The sequence below is a fragment of the Haemorhous mexicanus genome, chromosome 9, assembly GCF_027477595.1.
Source record: "Haemorhous mexicanus isolate bHaeMex1 chromosome 9, bHaeMex1.pri, whole genome shotgun sequence".
NCBI classification, from domain to species: domain Eukaryota; kingdom Metazoa; phylum Chordata; class Aves; order Passeriformes; family Fringillidae; genus Haemorhous; species Haemorhous mexicanus.
The window spans coordinates 5,265,397-5,289,083 of NC_082349.1; the positions used below are offsets into that span (position 1 = coordinate 5,265,397).

At 49.6% G+C, this 23,687-nt stretch overlaps 1 protein-coding gene across 2 annotated transcripts in view; it reads left to right on the top strand.

Moving 5' to 3' along the window:
- SSBP3 (single stranded DNA binding protein 3) overlaps positions 1-22,092 on the top strand; it is a 54,050-nt gene extending 31,958 nt beyond the window's left edge. The window contains exons 5-18 of one of the 2 annotated variants that reach the window (XM_059853745.1): positions 4,826-4,915; positions 12,681-12,761; positions 13,572-13,631; positions 15,478-15,544; positions 15,652-15,728; positions 18,594-18,658; positions 18,756-18,804; positions 19,011-19,046; positions 19,187-19,241; positions 19,657-19,727; positions 20,451-20,529; positions 20,726-20,754; positions 20,942-21,043; positions 21,607-22,092. In XM_059853745.1, coding sequence (XP_059709728.1) covers positions 4,826-4,915; positions 12,681-12,761; positions 13,572-13,631; positions 15,478-15,544; positions 15,652-15,728; positions 18,594-18,658; positions 18,756-18,804; positions 19,011-19,046; positions 19,187-19,241; positions 19,657-19,727; positions 20,451-20,529; positions 20,726-20,754; positions 20,942-21,043; positions 21,607-21,636 — 891 coding nt within the window. In that variant the 3' untranslated portion in view covers positions 21,637-22,092. The remainder of the gene's footprint in view (positions 1-4,825; positions 4,916-12,680; positions 12,762-13,571; positions 13,632-15,477; positions 15,545-15,651; positions 15,729-18,593; positions 18,659-18,755; positions 18,805-19,010; positions 19,047-19,186; positions 19,242-19,656; positions 19,728-20,450; positions 20,530-20,725; positions 20,755-20,941; positions 21,044-21,606) is intronic. The other variant, XM_059853746.1, reaches the window with a different exon arrangement.
- The last annotated feature ends 1,595 nt before the right edge of the window (positions 22,093-23,687 follow it).

The following is a 23,687-nucleotide window of genomic DNA, read 5'->3' on the forward strand; positions in this document are numbered from 1 at the left end:
AAATAAAATCAAAGGAGACAGATAGATGCCAGATCACCAGCATGTCCTGAGCACCCCCGCGTGCTCCTGCCAGAGGCAGCTGCCCTCAGGTCTTGTGCTGCTCCCACAGTGGCTGCAAGGTGTGAGATGCAGCCAAAATCCTCTGGTCCACTCTTCTGGAGAGGAGAGAGGGCAAAAACAGCTGGAGCTCAAAAAGGAAATAGCCAGCCATCCTTAGTTTGGTTTTAGGTCTGTGCCTTGAAGATACTTTCGCTCTCCCCATCTCACTGCTGGGTTGATAGGGGCTGTGCCTGGCCAAGCAGCCAGTGCTGGTGGTGCTTCTCACGAGTGGAGCATCCTCTCTGCTGCCTTGCACCGCTCTTGGCATGTTATTTTTATTAAAAATAAGTGCTTGGTGAAAGCCAGCATGGGATGCTGGGGCAAGCTGCTTGCCTGGAGTGTGTGGTGGGGACACCAGCTTGCATTTAATGTCAGAGTTACTACCACCAGTTGGAACCTGTTTTTCATAGATGGTTCATAGGAACCACTGCTGGTGTTGGTGAAGCATGGCAGGTTTGGGTGGGTGGTGAGCTGGGGCTTGGCCTGTGCCCTGTCACCATTATGACACTGAGAGCCTTGCAGGAAGGGGTGAAGTGCCTTAGCCCACCTTCAGGCTGCTCTTCAAGGTCCACACATTGGGGGGGATGAGGAGGAAGAATCCCTTGCAGCAGCCCCATGTGTGGGCACCACATCCAGAAAGCTCCTTGGCTTCCCAAGCCCTCTCTCACAGGGTGCCGCCTTTTATTAGCCAGTTACCTGGGAACTGGGAGCAAACACCTTCTGGCAGTGAGAGTGATTTCAACCCACCTGCTCTGATTTTTAACTTCAGCCCCCCAAACCCTGGCGGGGCCTCGGCGGTGCCTCCCGGCCGCGCTGGGGCCGAGCGCGGCAGGGCGGGGGGCAGGAAACGGCTCGCCGCACCCTGCTCGCAGCAAACCCTCACGCCCAGCACAGACCTCAGCCATGCAGTAAAGAAAGTAAATAAATAAAAGCACTGGACCGCAGCTCCTCCCAGGGCTGGGGGACAGCGGAGGTGAGTTGTGTTCCCGGCTCAGCCGGCCTGGGAAAGCAGATTTGGGTGACACCAAAGTGCCGGTGGGGATGCGCCAGGGGCTGTGGGGCAGCCACGCCAGTGCTTCTTCCCTGCTGAATTAATACAGCTGAATAACCTGGTTTCTCCTGGCGGATTAGGTTAAGAAAACAAGATGGTTTTAGTAGCCCTTTTACATCCTGCATAGATTGTAGCTGAAGACCCTAACCAGCTTTGTAGCACAGCCAGACAGCACATCTTTTCCTTTTTTCCTTTTTTCCCCCTCCATAACCTGATGCCAGTGGTCCTGCGCAAGTGGGCTCCCATCGATAATTCAAGTGCCCAGCTCCTGGCTGTGCTGTTTTGTCCGATTTCCATTGCCTCCTGACCTCCATCCTTCTTTATTTGCAAAGCTATACTCACAGGCAGCGGTAATAAATCAATTAATGACTCTGATGAATCGTTTAATGGCTGACAAAATAACACTACAGTCAACAGCTTGGATCTCTACAGCAGTACCAGAAGATGCTGGTTGACTCAGGGTAGGGAGACGAAACAGAGACTGTTAGCTCAATTAGTGCAATTAGTGTGCGATTTAAAGGCTTAGACGGCATCTGCTGGCGTACCAGGCCGGTGTGTTAACTGAGAGCTTCGCTTTGGAAGCGAAACACGGTGATCCAGATTGTCATCATTCCACTGGCTTCCACCAAAAAAAGAGGAAAAAATACCAATGTGTGTGGCAGGGAATTAAAAATACATATGTGTGTTTGTGTATATAGCTATGCATGTGCGCCCCAGGAACGCATATATATTGATTTCCAACGTGGGGAAAATTTGCCATCTTACAAAAGGCAAATGAGCTGGCATGCCAGCATTGCCAGAGATGTCCTGGCTCATTTCTGGCAGTGGTTTCCATGTGTTTCAGTGGAAGGAGATTCGGGGTGTCACATGCCAGTGGGGACCTTCATGTGGCTGATGTGCTTCCGGTTCAGCTCCAGCTTGGATGTGGTGGCACAGCAGTTCCATGCCCATTTTCTGCCAGCTTCCATGGCAACTACACATTGTCTGTACCTTCATCAGAGAGATTTGATGGGTTTTAGGGGTTCGCCTAAGGAAAGAGCTCTGGAAAGCAAACTGCAACCAAGAGTCCCTGAAAAGAGTTTCTGGGAGAAAATGTTGAAAATAAACCATGTGGGAGGAGCTGTGTGGCCAAAGGAGTCCTGGAGATGGGTGCTGGAAAGCCCTTGGGTTTTGTGCTCTGACCCTTACGGTTTGGGTGCTCACCCTTAAGGTTTGGAAAAGTTGTTCCTGCTGTATTTTTTTGCCTTTTTTCTTTCATTTCTGGCATGCCCGGGTGTTTTACAGAGCTGCTCCAGCCACAGCTGCGCTCCCATTGCTTCACGGGGGCTAAAGGTGCCTCAGTGTTTACCTTAGCAGCGGTGATGGGGAGGGGAATAAAAAAAGAAATAAAATGTCACTTCGCAGCCTTGTAAATCATTCATCAAGGGCTGACCAATTTGGCTCTCATCCTACAATATGCTCAGGGTACTTGTGGGTTTTTAATTACCAAGTTCTGCCAAGCGCCACATGTGCGAGGAACTTTAAATCCCCGTTTACGCTGCGAAGGCATAGGTGAGGTTTCAGGGTGTTTAACACGGAAAAATACTCTGTGGTTTTGTGGAAAAATGGGCATTTGCTTCAAGATTTTCTTTGGCTCCTCTGCTCTTCTCCCTCTGCTCCCTGTTGCAAGAGGGGAGGAGAAAAGCAGCGTCCTTTTCCCCCCAGATCCCCAAATCCATGTTCCTCCTCACTTCCCACGGCTTTGGGATCCATTTCGCTTTGGGAGATTCCCCAAGCAAAGGATTATAGTGTGCTGGAAATCTCTTGAAACCATAAAATATCACCTTGGCAGCTTTATTGCAGCGCTTGCCGCCTTGGGAGAGAAGCGTTTTGCGTGATAGAGGGTTTAATAAAGGAAATTCCAAATGGGCTCGCTGCAGTTTGGGGCTCAGTCTTATATATTTTTGCATTAAGAACCGTCATCTGCTTTGCAGAGAAACTGCAATATGTTCATGGCCTTGGATTAAGATTTGGTTTTACTTTTATAGCTGACCCACTTGGGGGGATGGAGGGAGGGGGAGAAGTGGGTTCACTCCCTCTCCCATCTATTTTTGCTGCCGTCTGATGTATAAAAAGAGCCTGGAATGGGCAGGCTTATTTTTCCTGCCAGGACTTTTTTTTTTTTTTTTTTATTAACTGTAAAAACACTCAGATCTGGCCCTTGCTGCTGATGGGGGGAAGGCTGTTCGGGATGCCTTGTTCAGGGGCAGGGGAGGGAGCGTGGTGTGGGCTGTGCCTGGGGGTGCAGGACCCTGTAGCCTCAGGGGGAATTGGTTATTTCATATGGGGAGGCTCTTACTGGGGAATCAGCCTCCACTGTTGTCTGTGACACTTGCAGCTCTGGGATGCTGAGGTGAGAAAACCATCCCCTCATCCGGCGTGGTCCTGGCCTTCATCCCACATCCTGCATGCCAGTTCCTGCTGGAGACCATGGTGAGGGGCACGAGGGATGCCCTGGGAAGGCACAAGGCAATGATTAGTCTGGTGCTCCCCTGCCTCTGCAAGGCTTTCTGGTCAGGAATAGCAGGATTGCTGACCAAACATGGGGATCCTATCTTGGCAGTCCTTAGTAATAATCCCTAATTTTCCAGGCTGCCCTGACAGCCTGGCTTCCCCCTCTGCTCGCATCTTGTGGTTGTTGCTGCATCGGATGCGGTCGGGAGCTGGGGCTGGCTCAGCTGCTGTTGGGACCTGGGGTTTGTTGGGTGAAACCAAGCCTGAGCAGGCTCACTTGTATCCCATCTGCTCATGGGATTTCCTCAGTGGAAAGTTTTTCCACTATGGTTTTAGGTGGGTGCGTCCATCGTAAAAATTGGTGGAGGGAGTAGTTCAGCCATCCAAATCCAATTAACACCACCGGGGTGCCTTTATAACTGCCCTGTAACTGGAATGGGGTCACTTGGTGTTGGGCAAACTGAGGTGCACTTGGATGGCACAGGTACTGCTCCTGATCTCACAGGGATGTGTCACCAGCAGTGGCTTTTAGAGAAAGATCTTTTTCTTATATTTTCCTTCAGAGTAGGAGCTTCCCATCACACTGGTGCTTTCCCAGAAGTGAATAAATGCAAATAGGGATGCTGAGAGGACTGAGCGGGGTGTCCAGGTACCCCATCTCTGTCCCTGTCCCTCTTTTTGGGGCTGGGGCTGTGCTGGTGGCTCATTCTAGGGAGGCACAGGGGGGAATGTGACTCCACAGGTTGAATGCAATGAATTTGGAAATTAATAATAAAGCCTTGGCATGCTGGTGAGGTCAGGGAAACATAATTTTCAAAGGAGAGGGCTAAACCAGCGAGCCTGGTGGGGAGGTGGGAGGGGAAGCATTTTAAAGCTTTCAAACAGCTTCTGCCTAAAATTACACATTGGATGTGGCTCCTTGGTGGATTAAATGAATAAACAAGCCCCAGAATCCTTTCCAGGTTCTGTGTGGCCATCTCCTCGGTGGGTGAGTCACAGAGGCTGGTGTCTCTCCAGCCATGAGCATCTTCATCTTCCACCAGTTCCTGCACGGGGGAAGATGCTCAGGGCTCTGGGGACAGAAGGCAGATGGACTCAGTGGGATGTGGCAGGAGAGGTGGCATTTTTAACGTGCTTTTGTCATAACTCTGACCATGTTTGCCCTGGTTTTGTTCCCCGCAGAGCGCAGCTGCTGCCCCGAGTCCCGTGCTTGGAAACATTCCCCCGAATGACGGGATGCCCGGGGGCCCCATCCCGCCCGGGTTCTTCCAGGTAGGCTGCGGCTCCTCCCGCTGCTCCCTCCCCTCCACACCACGCACGTGTTGGCTTTTGCTCTGAGTGTCAGCGCTGTCGTGCCTGTGTTTTGTTGTTTTTTTTTTTTTTTCCCCCGAGAGGATGCAAGGGAAGCAGCAGCATGCCTGCACAGCTGACCTGTCTAGGAATAACTTGTGTTCTGCTGTCCTTCCGCGTTTGCTTTCTATCTTTTGTGGCCTTAAAGCAAATTCCTATCTTGCTCGAAGAGGTTACTGTGTATTTACAACCAATGTTTTTTTTCCAAAGCTGCTTGGTTTGTGTTTGGGTTGGGATTGTATTTGTTCTCCAGTCCTAACAGACGTGTGTAATTGAAAACATTCTGGATTTTGATTCCTGAAACTTTTTCCCCCTCCTCTGGTTAACCACTTGATTTTTTCCAAATGCAATCACTGAATGCATTAACAAACCCTGGCTGCGGCTGCAGGCGGGAGTGGGCTCCAGCCAAATCCCTGAATGCCGTGGAGGCACCTTGTAAGCAAATACCAGCAAAGTCCCCAAAGTCCCCTCACTCCTTCCTTATCCCACAACAAGCTCTGACAGAGGAGGGGGTAACACGTTTGGAGAGATGCTGACAGGCAGGATATCAAGAAGCACAAAGAAAAGGAGTTTTCAAACCTTGAACCTTGAGGGTTTTTCCTCAGGAATCTCTTTGCCTGGAGTGAGCTGCACTGGTTTGCAGCAACATAAGCTTTCGGTGCTTTAAAATCCTCCTGCTTGAGGATGAAACACTTGTTCGTGTAAAAAATGGGATAAGAGTTGAAAGGAATATTTGTTTTGGCAAGCTGGGCTTTTTTTAATCTGGGCTTGTGATTTGTATATGGGAGAACTTCTCAGGCAGTAGACAGGCGAGCTCGATAAGGAGCTTGTGATTTATTGAGGCGATATCTGAGCCTGATATCGGTGATGGCGTTTGTGTGGGAAGGGGGAAGGAGGGTCCTGTCTTTTTTTTTTTTTTTGAGAGAGAGAGAAAGAGAGATCCCATTTCCTGAACATGCTTCTGACAAAGTAAGAGTATCCGATATTGATCGGGAACCCTAAAACAGGCGAACCTTGTAGCAGCGCTCGGCGGCCGGGGGTGAAGCCAACGGCGGAGATGCAATCTCGCAGGTCAGAGCTGCTGCCAGCAATCCCAGTGCCAAGCTGCTGCTTCCAACAAATGTCTCTCCAAAACGTCCTGATCTCGCCCCGTGGTGAAGCTGACTGTCCTTTGGGGCTTCTGCTTCACGCCGAGCTGCGAGGGCTGCAAAACTGGCATGAATTTAGGGCAAAGCATCGAGAGCATGGGTTGGCTTTCCCAGAGTGGGAAAGGTGAGGAAGAGGAGTCACATCTCTCCAGACTTTTACTGTTCATGCTGCCGTCTCGACTCTTCCTGTTGACAGCCTCCAAGCTGTCCCCCCTTCTTTCCTTTCTGCCCTCCGGTAGCACTTTTGCACTGAGGGTCTGATTCAGGAGCAAACAACCCATCTTAGCTCCCTGCCTCCCGTGCAGCTGGCCTAGGAGCCACTGGGGAAAGGGGTGGCTCAGCAGCAGGAGTGGATCCTGAAACCCCAGACAACGTAATAACACCAGTACAGGTTATGCTGCCTATCCCCAGCACTGCCAGAGGGAAGAGAGGATGGGTGATGGTGCATATGGCTCACATGTGACAAGAGCCTGCCTTTCCTGAAAGCCCTCCAACATCTGGTTTCTCCTCCCAGCCCTCAGGATGGAAAGCAGAAGAAAAATCCCACCTTTTAACACAGTCTGAACATCGCCTCCATGAAAGCCTGTCTGATTTATTGCGGGTGCTGGAGCTCATTCCAGCTTCAGGAGATGCTGGAGAGCAGCTCTTGCAGAGATGGGCTGGAGGCTCAGTGTCGAGCCAGTCACAGCTCGGGGCTAATTTCCTCTCTGTAGGAGATTAAAGTGCCTAAATTCAGAGGGCAAAAACAAAAAGGTCACAGAAGATAGAAAGGACTTCTCCCCGACCCTTGGTATGCCAGCCCTGGGAGTGACTGAGGTGGTGCCACCTCAGCCAGTGCCATCCTCATGCCAGGAGAGGGCTCAGAGGTATTCAGCATCTTGCTCTTCTGCACCAGAGACCTGCAAGGGATATCCCCAAGGCATGGGCAGATAGTTTTTGAGAGGATTTAGAGAGCCTGATCATGTCCAGGCATGGTGGGGAGTCACACAGGGAGCTGAGGAATGAGTCACCAGCAAAGCTCAGGTAGCAGAAACTTTGCAATGAATGAACCCCCCTCCCCAGCTCTGCATGTGAAGGTGTCCACCACAGGCAAAGGGAAAAAATTGATATGGACCATTCCTGGGATTCTATAGCTCAAACACATGTGAGTGAGCTTGGAGGAGAAGGAGTATTCCAGGGAAGGGAGAAGCAAGGAGGACTCCAGGCTGCAGCTCCCATCCCCAGCCACTGCCTTGCAGTGAGATTTCCTTCCCAGTGCTAGGAGTCAGCAGTGCCCTTCAGGTCAGGGGCCAAGGGAAGTGCAGCCTGCAGAATCTCCCAAAATGATGGGAGAGGAGAGGCCCATGGCACTCCTGGGTTGCTGGGGCATTTCATGGTGCCAGCCAACGGCACAGCATCGGCTGCGCTCCGGACAAAAGGTTGGCTGGGTTGATGGGCAGCATGGGTAGATGCTTTTATTTAAATCTCTCTCTTTGTCCCATTGAGATGAGCAAACAAACCCTCTGCTCATCCTCCTAAAGGTCATCAGAGGCGTTCCTGCTTTTGTTTTGAAAGCTGGATTGATGCCGGGGTGCAGATCCCTCGCAAGAGGGATGGGGGGATGCCAGGGAAATACAGGAAGGAAAACAAAAAATTGAAAGCAATTAATACCACACCTTTACACCACTAAACAACGGGGGAGGCCGAGTCAGCAGGCCCCCCAGCCGTGCCTGCTGTCCCCAGGCAGAGTCCCCGTACCCCGCGCTGATGAAATGGAAAGTTGACCATAAATCAATGTCGGCTCTGCGTTAGCTATGCATCAGCGGCTCGGCGCCGAGATGCACCAAAACAAAGCGCCGGCTGCTCCGTGTTCCCACACTGCCCCCTAATGCAGACAGACCTCGGGAGCTGGGGAGGACGGGGGCTCAGAGCCCGGGGGGCTCCCCCCGCCACATCCCCTGCCCTCCCCACCTCTCCTCCCCACGTCCTGGAGACCTCCCCCCTGGGATGAGGTCGCCCGTGGGGTGAGGATGGTGAAGCCAGAGACAATAGGAAGGGGTCCATGTTGTCCTGCTCCCTCCTTGGATGCCACCATTTTCCCCCTGCTGTCCTGATGTCTCAGTGGGATTTCCCACTGCTCGGCCTCTGGCCAGCCAGTTCTGGTGAGGCAGCATGAGAGCCATAAAACCAGGCTGCTCTTCCCAAAATCCTGGGGTAGAACTTGGTACCAGCCTGCACCAGGCAGGGTTTGGAGGAAGGTAGCCCACAAGCTGGAGGAAAGGAAAGGCAAGCATCAGAGAAAGTTTTTTTCTGGAAGTTTAGTAGGATGCCCGAGGCTTTTGTACCGAGCGTCTGGAGCATATGGTGGGATTTGCAGTCAACTTTCTCTCGGGTGCTCCAGCCAGATGGAGGTGACTGTTCTTGGCTCTGGCTGACACGGGTTTGTTTCCTGAAGAGCTTGTGTTAAACATATTCCTTAAAACCAGGCTTCTGCAGTTGGGAGCCCCAGCTGCAGGCGAGGCAGAGCTCCTGCCCACGACTGCCTTTCTCTGTCTGCGGGGGGAACTTGGCCCGCCTCGCCTTGCTGCCTTGCCTTGCCTTGCCTAACCTCGCCTTGCTTTGCCTTGCCTTGCTTTGCCTTGCCTTGCCTTGTCTAACCTCTCCTGGCCTCCCTTTGCCCCATCTCGGGAAGGTCCTCACCCAGCAGCACATGCTGGATGTCAACTGGGGTCTTTCATTGGAAGGCAACTGGAGCATCTCTCCTAAAGGCTCCTTCAGAGATAGCTCTTTTTTTTTTCTTGTCAACTTGCAAAACATCTCTCTCCTTCAGTAGAAATAAATCTCCTCTCCAATAAACCCAGGCATGGCTTTAATTAATATCCATCTAATTTATTTTAGGGTTTTCTAACGTCAAAACTGGCAGGCAGGGGCAGGTGTTTTAGACACAAGATGCCTCCCCACTGCTAACTCGAAACCATCGGTGTCTCGTGGCAGTGATGCTTTGCCTTCTCATACCATCCTGCCTTGTTCTGCCACCCCCAGAGGTGCTCGAAAATGTTTTTAAATAGCAAAACTCCCCCATTAGCTGAAAGTATGTAGCCCATAAAACATGATCCATTTGTGGTGAATTACGCCGGGAACATAAATTGACACACACAGAGCTATGATCGCTCGTGCCATTTTCCATCTTTAATATTTTACAAGAAGTTTGAGGAGTCGAGCTCATGAAAGACAGAGTGGAAATAACCTGATCTCCTGGAAACTCCCTGTAGGAAGCAGCTGTGGCAGCAAACTTTGGCTGTCCAGTGGGCCAGGTTGGGCTTTTAAAGTCCCTGGAGTGTAGAGGGGAGAAAGAAATGAAGCAGAGTGGAGGCTGGGGCACTGACAGCTGTTGGAAACAGTTTCCTCTAACATGATTTTAGCTGTAGGAATTCATTTTTGGGTTTTTTTGAGGCAGTTACAGGAAGATGAAGAATAACCCCACACAAAGAGTGTCTAGTTTTGGGAGAAAAAGGAAAAACTTGAGAGATGATGGGGTTTCTGTGGCTGGGGAGAGTGCTGGTCTGGAGATGAGAATGAAGCAACTGTAGAGCAGGTCCTGCTCCCCCAGCATGGCGTGTCAGAAGGAGCTGTGCTGCAAGGATGCGATTCCAGGGCTGGATGGAGGGATGTGGAGGAAGCAGGACAGCATGTGTTCAGCCTTCTCCTTTAACAGGAGTAGTTAATAGCTGCTAAACACACGTTTTTTTAAGAAAAATGGGATGTTCTGTTGGTTGGAGCCCACATGTTGTCTCTGCAAAACACTTGTCTCAACTGCCGTGATCCATGGGGATCATCTGCTGCTCCCTCTGCAGCAATGCAATCCTGTGCAAAAAGCCAACCACTCCAGCAGGCGTTCCCAGCCCAACACGGGTCCCAGCCCTGAAACATCTGCAAGTATTTATGGAGATAACAGTATCCAGAGGGATTGCTTTTCTGACAGAGCAGGGCAGCCCTGCCGAGGGGGCTGCAGCAGTCACAGCTTGGAGCAAACATTTTGGATGCTGCTGCACAGAAAAGAAGGAAAATTTAAAAAGCTGCTTTCAGCTCCTCCCTGCCTGCCAAAACGTTTGCACAAGCTGGGCGTCACCTTATCCAGAAGGGTCCTCTGGGAGTAGTACCTCTTGGGATAATGCAAGGGCAGGGATGCTGCGGCGCCGAGCCTGGAGCATCCCGGGAGCAGCCTTGGTGTCAGGGCAGGAGCTCGCTCCAGAGGATGCACTCAGCAGCACAAACAACAATACCCTCTGGGTCCAGGTGCCACAGGGGATTTTTCTTTGGTGGAAATGCTGCCGTGTCCCATAGATGCTTTTTCTCCAGTAGTCAAACAGTGTTTGCTCTTCAGCTCGTAATGTAGACCCCAAGCATCACCTTCAGGCCCAGCCAGGGTGCCTTCAGGTGGCCATGTCCCCCGTGTGTTTGGTACCTGTTCACCCCACACCCTCACCTGCTGTGGGATACAGGGGAAGGACATCAGTACCTGGACAGCAGTGACCCCCTCCTGCAGCACAAGGCAGGCATCATGGAGGACACTGGCTCTTGCATTGATGGGGCTTGAGGTTTGGCCTCTGCCAGCCCTGGATTTTACCTTCCAGTTGGTTTCATCACTCTTTCACCTCTTCTGATCTTCCCTACCCCAAATCCTGCAGCTGAGATGTGTAGGAAGGGCTTTGGGGGTGGCCAGACCTTACTGGGGGATGGTGGGAGGTGTCTGCTGCCCCTGCTGCACTTTGCATTCACAGACAGAGTTAGCAACTCAGAAGCAAAAATAAGTCAACTTCCATGCCTGGAGAGGACTTCTGCTAAAGGAGGTTGATGCTGCAGTTGGACCTCAGAGGTTTGTCTTCTCCTCTCTGGTGGGACATGGATGGAGAAGGCAGTGGGGAGGGTTGTCTTGAGGTGCTGTGACCTCATCCAGATGAGGCTGGCCAGGAACTAAGAGCAGGGCCTGGTTCCTTTTGGCACCTGGAAAATAAATGGTGGTGTAAGTGGTGGGATTTCAGTGGCTGGAGCAGAGAAGCTGGCAGGAGGCTGTTGGTTTAAATCTGCTTGGCTCCATCGCGCCACTAAACCACTCAGATAAAAAAGAAATTAAAAAAAAAAAAAAGAAGAAGAAGAAGAAAAAACCCACCCTCTTACTTTATTTACATTGCACTCAAGTTTCCGCTGTACAAAAGATTTGCAGGTGCAAATATGTCCTGCCTTCATTAACTTCCCCTCCCTTTTTAATTTATGTGATTTCAATTTTCCTTCCCTGTACTGTTAATTAGGGGACCCTCTAATCAGTACCATTATCACAGTGGTATTCATGTTTAGGAAAGCTGCTAAACAAATGCTTGCAAAATTGCTAAATGGCTAATTAATGTCTGTTAATTAAGAAAATTGCTCATGGTAACAAACCATGCCATTGCTGGCAGCAGCTAGAAGGCGAACACTTGTTGAAATTAGTAACGAGGCAGGTAGAGAACATCTGCTCCGGCGCCGGTCCTGGAGCCTGCCGTCGCTTCCCATCACCTACTGACAGAGCTCCTGTGCTTTCTCTACCAATTACACCTCCTTTGACTCAAAAAATACTTTTTTTTTTCTTTTTCTCTTTTTTTTTTTTCCCCTTTTCCTCACGTTAACACGCACCGGTATATTTCTTGCACCGAGCTCGCGGTTTTTTCCTAAGCAAATTTTCATTTTGTGCTTTTAAGGGAAATTTAAAAAAAAAATTAAAAAAAAAAAATTAAAGTGGGCGTTCAAGCCCAAAATGTCAGCGACTGCTGCATTGCAGTCTTAAACCTGCACCAACTAATCTCTCCTTTTTTCCCTAGACATCCTTTCTTTGCTCGCAAGCCATTTCACTGGCATCCTTAGGGAATGCACCTCGAGGAAGGATGTTGCATCCCTTCAGCGTGGCGGTGCAGCCCCGGTTGTGCTGGCCAAACGCTGCCCAGGTGTGAGCTGGGACGTGCTCCTCGTCCTCCCTGCTCGCTCCAGCACCTCCAGTGAACCACAGCCAAAACACAAGCCTGGAGGTGTTTCCAACCTTTGGGATGAGAGAGGAAAAAAATAATTTTTATTTTTAAAATTTTTTTCTAGATTTTTTAAAGATTTTTTTTTAGATTTTCTTTTTTTTTTTTGGCTTGGGGGTAGTTTTTCTATTTCTCCCCAACCTCTCTGGTCCTCTCCTGCATTTTTTTTTTCCCTTGTTGCACGCCCCTGAAAAGTGTTTCCCTGTGTGTTTATCATTGCAGCCTTGGTTGAACCACTGGACCGTTTACTCTCAATGTGGCCACTGTATTTTGACAAATGTTCTGATTTTAAATATATATTTTTTTCGCATATATCATTACTCATTGTTCAGCTGCAAATGAATAGAAACTCAATTAAAAAAAAAAAAAAAGGAAAAAAAATTTATTTAAAACTGGGAGAACTGACTCCCCGACTGAACAGGTCCACCCGTGAATCCTTTTTTTAGCTCTTTCTGCGCTTTCATGTGCTAATCTATAACCTCCTTCTACTGTCTGACCTCACAGGGACCGCCTGGGTCACAGCCCTCGCCACACGCACAGCCTCCACCCCACAATCCTAACAGCATGATGGGACCCCACAGTCAGGTAAAGACACTAGTGATGGGTAGGGCTGTGAACCGCGACGTGCGCTCGATTTACTTCTTTTTTCCCCTCTGTAAGCATGCTGGGCAGCGGGTACCCGCTCCCCGGGGAGCATCCCCCCGGGCACCCCAGCTCCGAAGCAAAATGTTGGTTTTTTCCCTTTTTTATTTTTTTCTTTTTTTTTTTTTCTTTCTCTCTTTTTTTCTTTTTTTTTTTTTTTTTTTGGTGTTTTTTTGGATATGCAGTTGTCAATGGACTGAGAAGTCAATCGTGGGTATCAGACTGTTTTACCTTCCCAAGGTAGCCTGAGAAATTTAACTTGATTTGGATTTTTAAGCTTCTGGTAGTAGCAGCAGTTGTAAAAAGAAGTAACGTTAAGCCTTTCTTCTTTTTTTTTTTTTTTCAGTACTTAGCACTGGGTTTTTTTGTGTGTGCGTGTCTGTATGTGCTTATTTGCCACTTTTTTTTAATATATCTCTATATATTTAAACTTGAACATTATCTAACACTCAGGGCTTCCCATGCACTAATTTTAACAGCCTCACCTAGTATTGCCAATGTCAAACACGCTCTCAGACAATAAACCTACAGAGAAAATGTCTAAAAAACAGACTCCAGACACCTTTCTCTCTTTTTTTTTTCCCTTTTGAAACGTCACTTTTTTAGAAAGGATGTCTCCAGAAAAAAAAAAAAAAAAACAAACAAAAAACCAAACCAAAAAAACCAAAAGCAGTGTGTACAGGCTAACCAGCGTGCGTGGGGAGTGTGCTGCCTCCCCAGGCTCAGCCCTGACCCCCTTTTGTGTCCCTGCAGCCGTTCATGTCGCCGCGCTACGCCGGAGGTCCCCGGCCCCCCATCAGGATGGGCAACCAGGTACTGTGCTCCCAGGATCCTGGATTTCCTAGGGGTGGCTGTTATCTGGGATGAGGGGGATGAGGGCCAGATGTCCTGCAGATGCTCCTTGGGTTTGGGTGGCAAGCATCACCTCCTTGGTCACCCTTTTTTTCCCTGTGCTGGCTCATCGCTTAATGATGATGGTTTAATTTTCTGTTGAGGTTTGAGCCTATCCAGGGTGGAAACAGCAGTGGGGAATGTGCACCTTTCCAACCGTTGTGTTCCCAGCAGGGCTGTGCCATGCTGCATGCTCACTGCCCGGCTGGATTCTCCCTGCAATCGCAGAAAATTAAAGTGATGGAGATAATCCTGCTGCTGGGTTGACCGAGTGTTTAGATCAGCAGCGGGGTCAAGCGGGGCAGGTCACTGCTGAATTTTTTGGGTTGGGTTTATCCTCTTATCCCAGCTTATACAAGGGCAGTTTGTTTCTGGCCTTGTGGACGGAGGCTTTCACCCCACGCCCTGCCTGGACGCATGCGTGGCCTTTGGTAAAGGAATTAGTCTCCATGCAGATCCACAGAGTAATGACCAGATCTGTCCCTAAAGGGAAATTAAAGGAAACCTGTAATTCCAGTGAGCAGCAAAGGTGTCTGTTCAAAAATTATCTCGGGAGCTTGGGTTTTTTTAGCTATCAGTATGATTCTTCTGTAGGTCTAATTAGCAGAAAGAGCAGGATAGTCAGGAAGTAGGATGTACCAGCTTGCTCTGGGTTTGTGCTTGCTGGATTTGAGACTTGAATCTTTGGAACTTGCTAACTGATGCTGAGATGTAGCTGAGAAAAACCCAGAAGGGGCTGATGGAGGACCCCCATGGCTGGAACAGTCTTCCACCCAGGGCACTGATGGATGATCTAATGAGGTATTAATTCACTGCACCTCCACATGGGTCAGTTTCAACAGAACCCCATCCTGCAGTGGTTCTTGGCTCATCCCAGGCTCTGCTGCAGGTGAGCACAGTGAGCTGGGCAGGCAGGAGAGGTGGGGGGACTGGTTTGAGGAGGCTGTTCCCACAGCAGGATCAAGCATCCAGGAGTTGGTAAAGTTAATTAGAAGGATTTCATTTTTTCCCCCAAACACCACATGAAAAACACATGTTTGTACCTAGGCAGAGCCCAGCGAGGTTATGGTCACATCCTGAGGGACAAGAGGAATAAATAGGCAGGCAGGAAGGTCAGGCAGCAGAAGTGTAAATATCCACCTCTGCAACCCTCCTGGTTTATCTTCCTCCTGCTGCCAGCTTCCAGCCTGCAAAAAACTTGGGATTGGGCTGATTCTGCCTTGGCACAGCCGTGTGCACCCAGGGCCTGTGCTGTGCTCCAGCATGGGGATCCTCGGTGTTGGCATCCAGCGCAGCAAAGCTGTTTACAGTTTGCTTCCCTCAGGCAGTCAATATCTGCATTTTTCTTCCCCTTTATCTCTTTGGAGTAGCCTTTGAAGCTTAAATAGCAGCATTGCCCGAGTGGAATGTGAGTTTGGGGAGGGGGCCTTGCTCTGCTGCACATGGAGCATCTCCCCGCCACAGCCAGTGAATCACTGCCTGGTTTGGCCCTGATGCTGTGTCACCAGGGTGCCATGCTGTTGGTCACCTTTCCCTGCTGGATTTGACACCACTGCCCCGTTCATCCCTGGTTTTCCTTTGCTTTCCTAAAATACAACAGCATTTGGCATGAGGGGAGGAGGAAATGCCTTGTTTGGGGTTTAGAGAGGGTTTGCAGAAGGATGAGGGAGGCAAAGACCTGGAGGCTGTAGCAGTGGGACGTGGGATGCAGCAGGATGCAGGGGGATGCAGGATTTATGTTTTTAACCTTGCTCCCTTGCTTTCACAGCCCCCGGGTGCTGTTCCCGGTACACAGCCATTGCTGCCCAATTCGATGGATCCCACGCGACAGCAAGGTAAACCCAGCAGAGGAGGGTCAAGGGCTGATGTTCTTAATTAGCTGTTAATTCAGGACCCAGAGTGGCCGTGGTGCTGTGTAACACCCCTGCTTTCCTCCCAACAGGGCACCCCAACATGGGCGGCCCCATGCAAAGGATGAATCCTCCGCGAGGGATGGGCCCCATGGGTCCCGGTCCGCAGGTAAGCCCGGGGCCAGAGCTCATCCTACAAACCATGGGAACGACCTCCTGGGGCTCTGGGGGCTGGGAGTTCCCCCCCACACCCTGTCCCCCCATTAGTGTTAATGTGTTTTACATTAGGCTTGCATCTGGAAATCCCTCCTTTTAACAGGAGTGAGGTCTTCAGAGCTCATTAAGGGTATTAGAGCCTCCCTCCTGCCCTTCTGTCAGAGGGGATGGCACTTAGCTCCGCGCCGGAGCAGACCTTGAGTGCATTACACTGCCTGCCTGGGAAACAGTTACAACCCTAACTGCAGGAAAGGGGAGGGAGGCTTGCATTTGGAATTAATAAATAAAAAGAAATGGCAAAGATCCGTTTAGCAAAGGGAGTAAGGCTTTCCCCTGTGAGGTTCCCCTCCACCTGCCCTTCCTGCTGCCTGCTTGAGCTCTCTGTTTCAGGAAAGGGGAGTAAACTTGAAATTAAGCAGATCTGGGTTAATATATGCTGTCGTTTCGTTGATTCACTTTATGGAGTGGCTCGTTGTTGACTCACTCCTGTTTGTTCCTTCTACGAGACTTCAAAACCAGATTACCATATTTTGGTTGGAGGTTTATCCTCTCTGCATCGTCGCCTACGTGGAGTTTGTAGCGCGAGGATCAGAGTCTGTCAGGAGATGAGCGGGTGCGCTGGAGTTTTGTTTTGTTTTTCCCCTGGAGACTGTTGAGATAAGTGAATGTTGTGTAAAGAGGGAGTTGTGTCATGTCTTTAGCACCAACCTGAGGATGTTGCTCAGGGGTGCTCAGCCACGGGCACCCGGATCCATCCTAGGGCAGGGGATAAAAAACCTGCGCGAGCGTCGTTTCACAGGCAAGCCTTCCCATAGCGCTGCTGCTGTGCTTGAAATCCTCCTTTCCTGGAGGATTACACCCAAAAAGAGGGAAAAAAAACCCAAAAAACAAAGGCATTTGCAAGCGTGGCCTGCGCCAAGGCGAGCGGCGGCGGCTTGCCTGGGGGAGGCTGCTTCCCACTTCCAGAGCTCGCCGCGAAACTTGGAAGCGGGGAGCGCGCGCTGAGCGCCGCGTGGGATGGCGGTGGCTCTGGGAGCCGGCAGGAGTTGTGAAATGTTCAGAGCTTTATTTTTGACTCCACCGTTCCCTGTGTATGTACATTAGGGAGAGGTTTTTGAAGAGGCAGCCTTTCCCTGGAGAAGCGCTGGGCTTCCCAATCTGGCACCCGCAGGCGCTGCCTGCCTGCAGCCATCCAGGAATCGGCGCCTGCGCAGGCAGCCGCCAAAAATACCGACCCAGACCCAGCAGCCCCTCACACCCTGTGTGCCCTGGGCTTGTTTTCCTTTAAGCTTTGCATTGGGACCTTCCTAAACACTTCGCAGACGATTCCAGAGGGCTTCAGAACATCCAGCCAGGACATCCTGGAGTCCTGACAGCAGCTCCTTATTACAAAGCAGTGATGAATCATCCCTTTCAGCTGATTGCCGCTGCCTTTTTCTCTTTGAGAGTCCCATTTGTAGCTCTGCAGAAGCCAGGACAGGGTTTGCCAGCACCGTTATGAAGAGGGTTTGTAGCTCTCTGGGTTTTGGTGGTGCCTTGCCCAGGTCGCTTGGCACAGCTGCGTTCCCTCCTCACCCTCTCTGAGCATCTTTCAGCTGGCTTCGTTTTCCAGCCTTTCAGCTCCAATTAAAAACGCTGAGCCCTTTTTCTTTTTTTTTTTTTTTTTTTTTTTTTTTTTAACAAGGGGCTTGATGCTGCTATTCAGTGTAAATGGCTGAAATTTCTATCAATTAAGGACTTGCTGGTAATTTGTTTGGGGAAATCCCTTTTCTGCCTCTTCAAAACAAACTTTGGTGATGCCCTCAGCAGTGCACCGTGCACTGGCGCATCCGTAAATCCAGGTAAAAATTGACAATAAATTGACAATAGTTAAATATTAGACTTAAAATCCAGTTTGGAGCACTCCAAGGGGCTGTGGTGTAGGAAGTGGCCAGCCATCCCTCCTCCTGCTGTAGCAGTTTTTTCTTTAAATGGCAGAAACACAGTCCAAAAAGATGCATTACGGAAGAGAGGAAGGTGGGAGGGGAAGAGTGGCAACGCGACCTAAATCTGGCTGCACGTCGCCTGGAGGGCACACGGAGCAAAGCACAGACCAAATGGAACACAGCATTCAGGGGATTCCTCTTCCTCCACTGCCTTGGGCTTGGCTTTGTACTAGAGCTGGTTTTAGGAGATGAGGGATGCAGATCTGAGGCTCCCAGTCCCAGCTGGAGGCTAAGCCAGGGAGGAATGAGGCAGGAGAGGGGGCCCAGGGGGCTGCCTGCCCTCGCCCGCTCCCCGCGGCTGCAGATCCGCTCCAGGGGATGGAGCAGAGAGCTGGGGAGCAGCAGAAAAACAAGCCTGGCTTGGTGTTCCCTACTCCAGCAGTCATCCAGGGAGCAAGGAGTGCTCCATCTCGGGGTGAGCTCATGCAGCCTTTCCTCATCTTTACACTGCAGCAGGAACCTTCCGAGTGGTGCCTTTTCTCCTCCTCCTAACCCCTTTTTTCTCCTGCACAAAGGGAAAAATCCAAAAGGCTGTTGCTGGCGCTGGGGGCTGTGCACAGAGCTGGGAGGGGAATGTTTTCCCCTCCACTGAGAGCAGGGAGAGGGAACTTTGGGGCTCAGCCTGGCTCCCATCCATATTCAGCTGCCTGGGGTTTTTTTATAAGCACAATTGCCTCTTATGTTCATCGTCATTAATTTTTTTTTTTTAAAGCTCATTTTTGCACACAGACCCACTTGTTTTTTGTTTGTTTATTGGCTTTTTTCCCCCCTTTCCCTTGTCTCTCTGGTGTCCCTGCCCGTTACGGTAGACTGACCCTTGGTTATCGTTGCAGAACTACGGCAGCGGCATGAGACCTCCACCCAACTCCCTAGGTCCTGGCATGCCTGGAATTAACATGTAAGGCAATCCCCACTCTGGGACGTTTCACCACTGGCTTGGGACTGTCTGCAGAAAAACACAATTTATTTTTTCCCCTGTTTAATTTTGTCCCCAGGGGGCCGGGCGCCGGTAGACCGTGGCCGAACCCCAGCAGTGCTAACTCAGTGAGTATCTTGGGCTGGTTGGGAAGGGTCCTGCAAATGGGATCATTCCCCATTAGCTGAGCCCTGCTAATGAGAGGGGGCTCCCCAGCCTCTTGCTTAGGCTGCTGGGACTCCCATCCTGGCCAGGCTGAAGGGGCACAGGGGGTCTTAGCTGTGCCCTGAGGGGATCCAGCCCATGGCTGAAGCTGTCCCTCTTGTCCCTACAGATCCCATACTCTTCTTCATCGCCTGGTACATACGTGGTGAGTCCTCCTGCCCCTGCTGCCATGGGAGGTGGCACTGGGCTGGGTTTGGGGGTTGGGACTTGGGGGAGGTGTTAGAAAACACGGAGAGGTGGGCAGGGCTTGTGTTTGCACATCTGACACCGGCTTTGTTTCCACAGGGTCCGCCCGGCGGCGGTGGCCCTCCAGGGACACCCATCATGCCCAGTCCTGCAGGTACGAGCCCTCTGAGACCTCTCTGTCTCCAGGGCCATCCCTGCCCTGTTGGTAATGACCAATTTTTGTGGCTTTTGGCTTTCTGGGAAGTGAGTAGCATGGGCTTCTTGACTTTGAGATTGCATTTGGGGATGTTCCTACATCCCCCTGTGGATATAGAAGCTGGGGGGGCTCAGGAAGGTGAGGAATTATCTCCCCACCCTTCCCAGCCAGGAGTTGAATTATTTTTCACAGTTGAATTTCTGTGATTAAAAACTTTGTGGATCTTCATTAAATACAAATTAACCAGAAAATGGTGGTAGTTAGAGGGAATTTTGGGTGATAAAATACAAAAGAATGAGTTCAAGTGGCATGAGTTTGTTTTAATTAGGAAATGAATTAATCACCCGACTTACTGGGCTTCACTGTTCCACAGATTCAACAAATTCAAGTGACAACATCTACACAATGATTAATCCAGTACCGCCCGCAGGCAGTCGATCGAATGTAAGTCTGCTTTCTAATAATTTACATATCAGATACCATAACAAATCATAATTAACTTCATCAGTTGAGAGTAAAGCAGTTTAATTGATTTCAGCCATTTGTTACAAAACAGAAATAAAACAAACCATCAAAAAGCGATTAACTCTTGGGCGACTTTGTTAATTTTTTATGCTTATTAAGAGAGCAGCAGTCCTGCTGCTCCGGCCAAGGTGCTGGGTTTTGTGGGATATGGGCACCCTTAAATCCTGTGGAATGATGGTTGGAATGCTGTGCTGCAGCTCTGGGTTGGCCGTCCAGCCAAATTTTATAGGTGAACCCAGAGGACCATGAGCTCCACAGCCTCGGGAGGTGATAGAGCCCCAGTTTGTACCAGGGAATGTTTAGATTGGATATTCAGAAACTTTTTTTCATCAAAGGGGTTGCCAAGCATTGGAGTGTGCTGCCCAGGGCAGTGGTGGAGTCACCATCCCTGGAAGTGTCCAAGAAATGTGTGGCTCTGGCACTTCAGGGTATGGTTTAGTGGGGGTGCTGAGTTGACTGTTGGACTTGGTGATCTCAAAGGACTTTTGCAGCCTCAACAGTTCAGTGATTCTGCCATACCTCCCTCCTTGCCCTGCTCCAGAGGGATGGCTGGGGCAGGGACAGTCCTCAGGAGCCACTGTGGCAGGTGCTTGGGGTTGTTTTGTGGCTGATTTTGGTTTTTATCACCTTTTTCTTGCACAGTTCCCGATGGGCCCCGGCTCTGACGGCCCCATGGGCGGCATGGGCGGGATGGAGCCCCATCACATGAACGGATCATTAGGTGAGCCTTGATGTCCTCCATCCCCTGGGGACACTGGTAGAGCATCCCAGTGCCAGTTCCCATCCTGGGGTTGGCCCCCAGTTGGCACCAGTGCTCAAAGCAGAGCCTTTGGGTGGAAGTCAGGGGGCTGTGGGGGGCACAGGGCCATAGCTGCAGGCCCAGTAAGGCTCTTCTCCTTTCTCTCCCCTCTCTGCAGGGTCAGGAGACATAGATGGACTTCCAAAAGTAAGTGGGGTTGGTTGCAGGGTGGGTGTGTGGGCTCTGCCCTTCCCTCAGCACTGGGGTGCTGCTGTGACCCTGATGGATGGGGACACAGGGAGTGTGACTGGGGTGGGCAGGGCTGTGTCCTGCCCCTGTGGCATTTCAGGGGGCTGTGGGGACCTGCTCACCACCTCCCCTCCATCTCCCACAGAATTCTCCAAACAACATAAGTGGCATTAGCAATCCCCCGGGCACTCCAAGAGACGATGGGGAGCTGGGAGGCAACTTTCTCCATTCCTTCCAAAATGACAATGTGAGTGAGTGAGTGCCTGCCTGGGGATGGGGGGACAGTCCCCCAGGTGTCCCAGCACTGGGATGGGTGGGCTCGGCACAGTGGGGGCCTTTTGGACTTGGGTTGTGCCGTGTGGGAGCTGCTGCAGGACAGAAAAGTGGGCAGGAGGAAGTAAGGCAGTGGGTGGAGGCTCGGGGTCTGTGGTGGGATGGGGTGCACAGGTGGAGAGGAGCTGGTGCAGAGGTGGCTGGGCTGGCCTGGCCAATTGGAGGCTCCGTGGGTGGCTGCAGACATCCCTCCTGTTTTCTCTCTATTAGCAGCATATACACATGTGCATGTTAATTATTTGTTTCAAATTGCATCTCACCCCATACCGTTCTGCTGATTTTCTTCCCGGAAAAGCAAGTTACAGCTCAGATTAGGCCCTGATCAATTGGAGTCTCCAGCATATCCTCTCTTCCTGGTTTATTAGATCCAATTAGGTTGCTGTGTAGTTGTCATCCCTGTGTAGTTTGCATCCCTCTCTTCGATGTCCGGGGCTGTGACCCTCCTGGTTTCTCACCGTGGCTCTGTCTCTCTTGCAGTATTCCCCCAGCATGACGATGAGTGTGTGATTTCCCTCCCCCTCCTCCTCTCCAGGATCAAGAGAGTCAGCTGCCGTTCGGAGGATCTCAACGAATTATGCAAGAAGAAGAAGAAGAAGAAGCTAGGTGTATGGGCAGGGACACGCGTGGCGGGGGCCAAAACCCCAGGTTTAGTTTCATGCAATAAAAAGGCTGAACTTTTTATTCCATAAAACATGAAGGACAAAACTTAAAATATTTCAAGACATGACAAGACCCTTCTTTGTGCAGAAGGGTTTATATATGTACATGACACTTCTTTTTGGAAACAAACGGAAGCCTCTAGCACCCAACTCCGATCTCTTTGCTTTGTTCTTTTAAATAAAGACAGAAACCGAACCTGTTGTATGTTTGTGCCGTGCGACACCAGGAAGCTAGTCTAGATATGAAATCATGTTGTCTCTGTTGTAGTCATTTTTTTAAATAAACTGGACAGTTTACAATGGTGGTTTTCGTTCAGAAGGCCTGTTTTTCTTTTTTTTTTTTCCTTTTTTTTTTCCTTTTTTTTTTTTTTTTTTTTTAGTTTTGGGTGTTTTTTTTTTTTCCCCGTGTATTTTTGGGGGTTTGTTTGGTGTTTTTTTTTTGTTCGTTTGCAGCACAACGCTTCCTCCTCCAGTTAACAAGATCTTCTTTGGGGAAGAGACTCCAGCACCTCGTTATAAACTCGTTTAACGCAGGTGACCCCTTCTAGGATCACATCCTCCAATGAATCGTGATCTTGCTCTCTGTGACTGTGGCATGCACTGTGTTAGTCTTTCCCCCTCCTCTGAGTACAAGAAGAAATCTCTTATCCCTCCCTTCCCCAGAATCCTTCAGCTGGTTCACTGCAAAAATAGATTTTTTTATGAACTTTTTTTTTAATCCACCAGAAAAAAAAAAAAAAGGGTTAATCTGACCTGGGACTTTTAAACTGTGATCTCCAGCTAACTTTTTGGATTTTCTGGGGGTTTTATTTGCTTTGGGGGTATTTTGCAGGGGGGGGGTTTCTTTTCTTTAGAGATGTGCTCTTGTCAGGATTTCACTTATCTATGATTTGGAACTGGATGGAGATATTTTTTAAGGAATTCTTGTTGTTAAAATGTAACCTTGCTATTCTGTAGGCTCGCTCTGTAATAAGAAAATAAAAATTAATGGCAAGCATCGAAGGCCCTTCCTTCTGGTGGGAGAGGAAGGGACGAGCCAAGGCGGCGGGTTGGGATCTCTGTACATGACACTACCCTGTAGTTTGGTCTTGGTTTTTCTCCAGCTCCCATTTCTGCTCCATGTATATCATATTCTGTAAAATATTCTCTCCCTTGGATTTGACCTTTGTGCGGATTATTGAAAGCATTGTATCTTGTTTCAGTGTTTTTTCTTACCTTGTAGTCTGGTTCGAAAATTACCGAGAGGGGAAAAAAAAAATAATTATTATACATTGTAGTTTGTGTACGATATTTGTTGATAATGTTTTATTAAAGGGATGTCTTTTTTCCGCACCCCTTCATTGAAATGTTTTTGGGGGACATTTGGCTTGTTTTTATTATTCTGACTGCAAGACATGAGATGACAAAATAACTTTTTTTTTTAGTGTGTAATACGAATAATATTTTTTTTTAATGTTTGCCTTCTTTTTCTTAGGCATTTTCATTCTGCTTTACCTGTAGAAAGGAAGGAGGGAGGGAGGGAGGGGCGGGTGGGATGGGGGGTCTGAGGGTGTCAGTCTCATAGTTACAGTCAGGTTAATATTTTCCAATTAATGCAGATTTGTTGCATTGCATACCCAGGGACTCCCCAAGGGGTCAAATTTTTACCTTTTCCACTTTACATCTTGTTCAGGTGTGGGGGTTTTTTTTCCTTTTTTTTTTTTTTTTAATTTTAGTTTTTTCATTCTGATATGAGGAAATGAAAGGACCGGTTTTAATGTATTTTAAAATGAATAGCTAAATTATTGTCTTCATTGGTATGGGATGGTTTTTTGAATGAAACGGTTCCCCCTCCTTCTCCCCCCTCCCCCTGCTGTAATAAATATCAACATAAACATTTGATTTCGGTGCTCTGCAGTT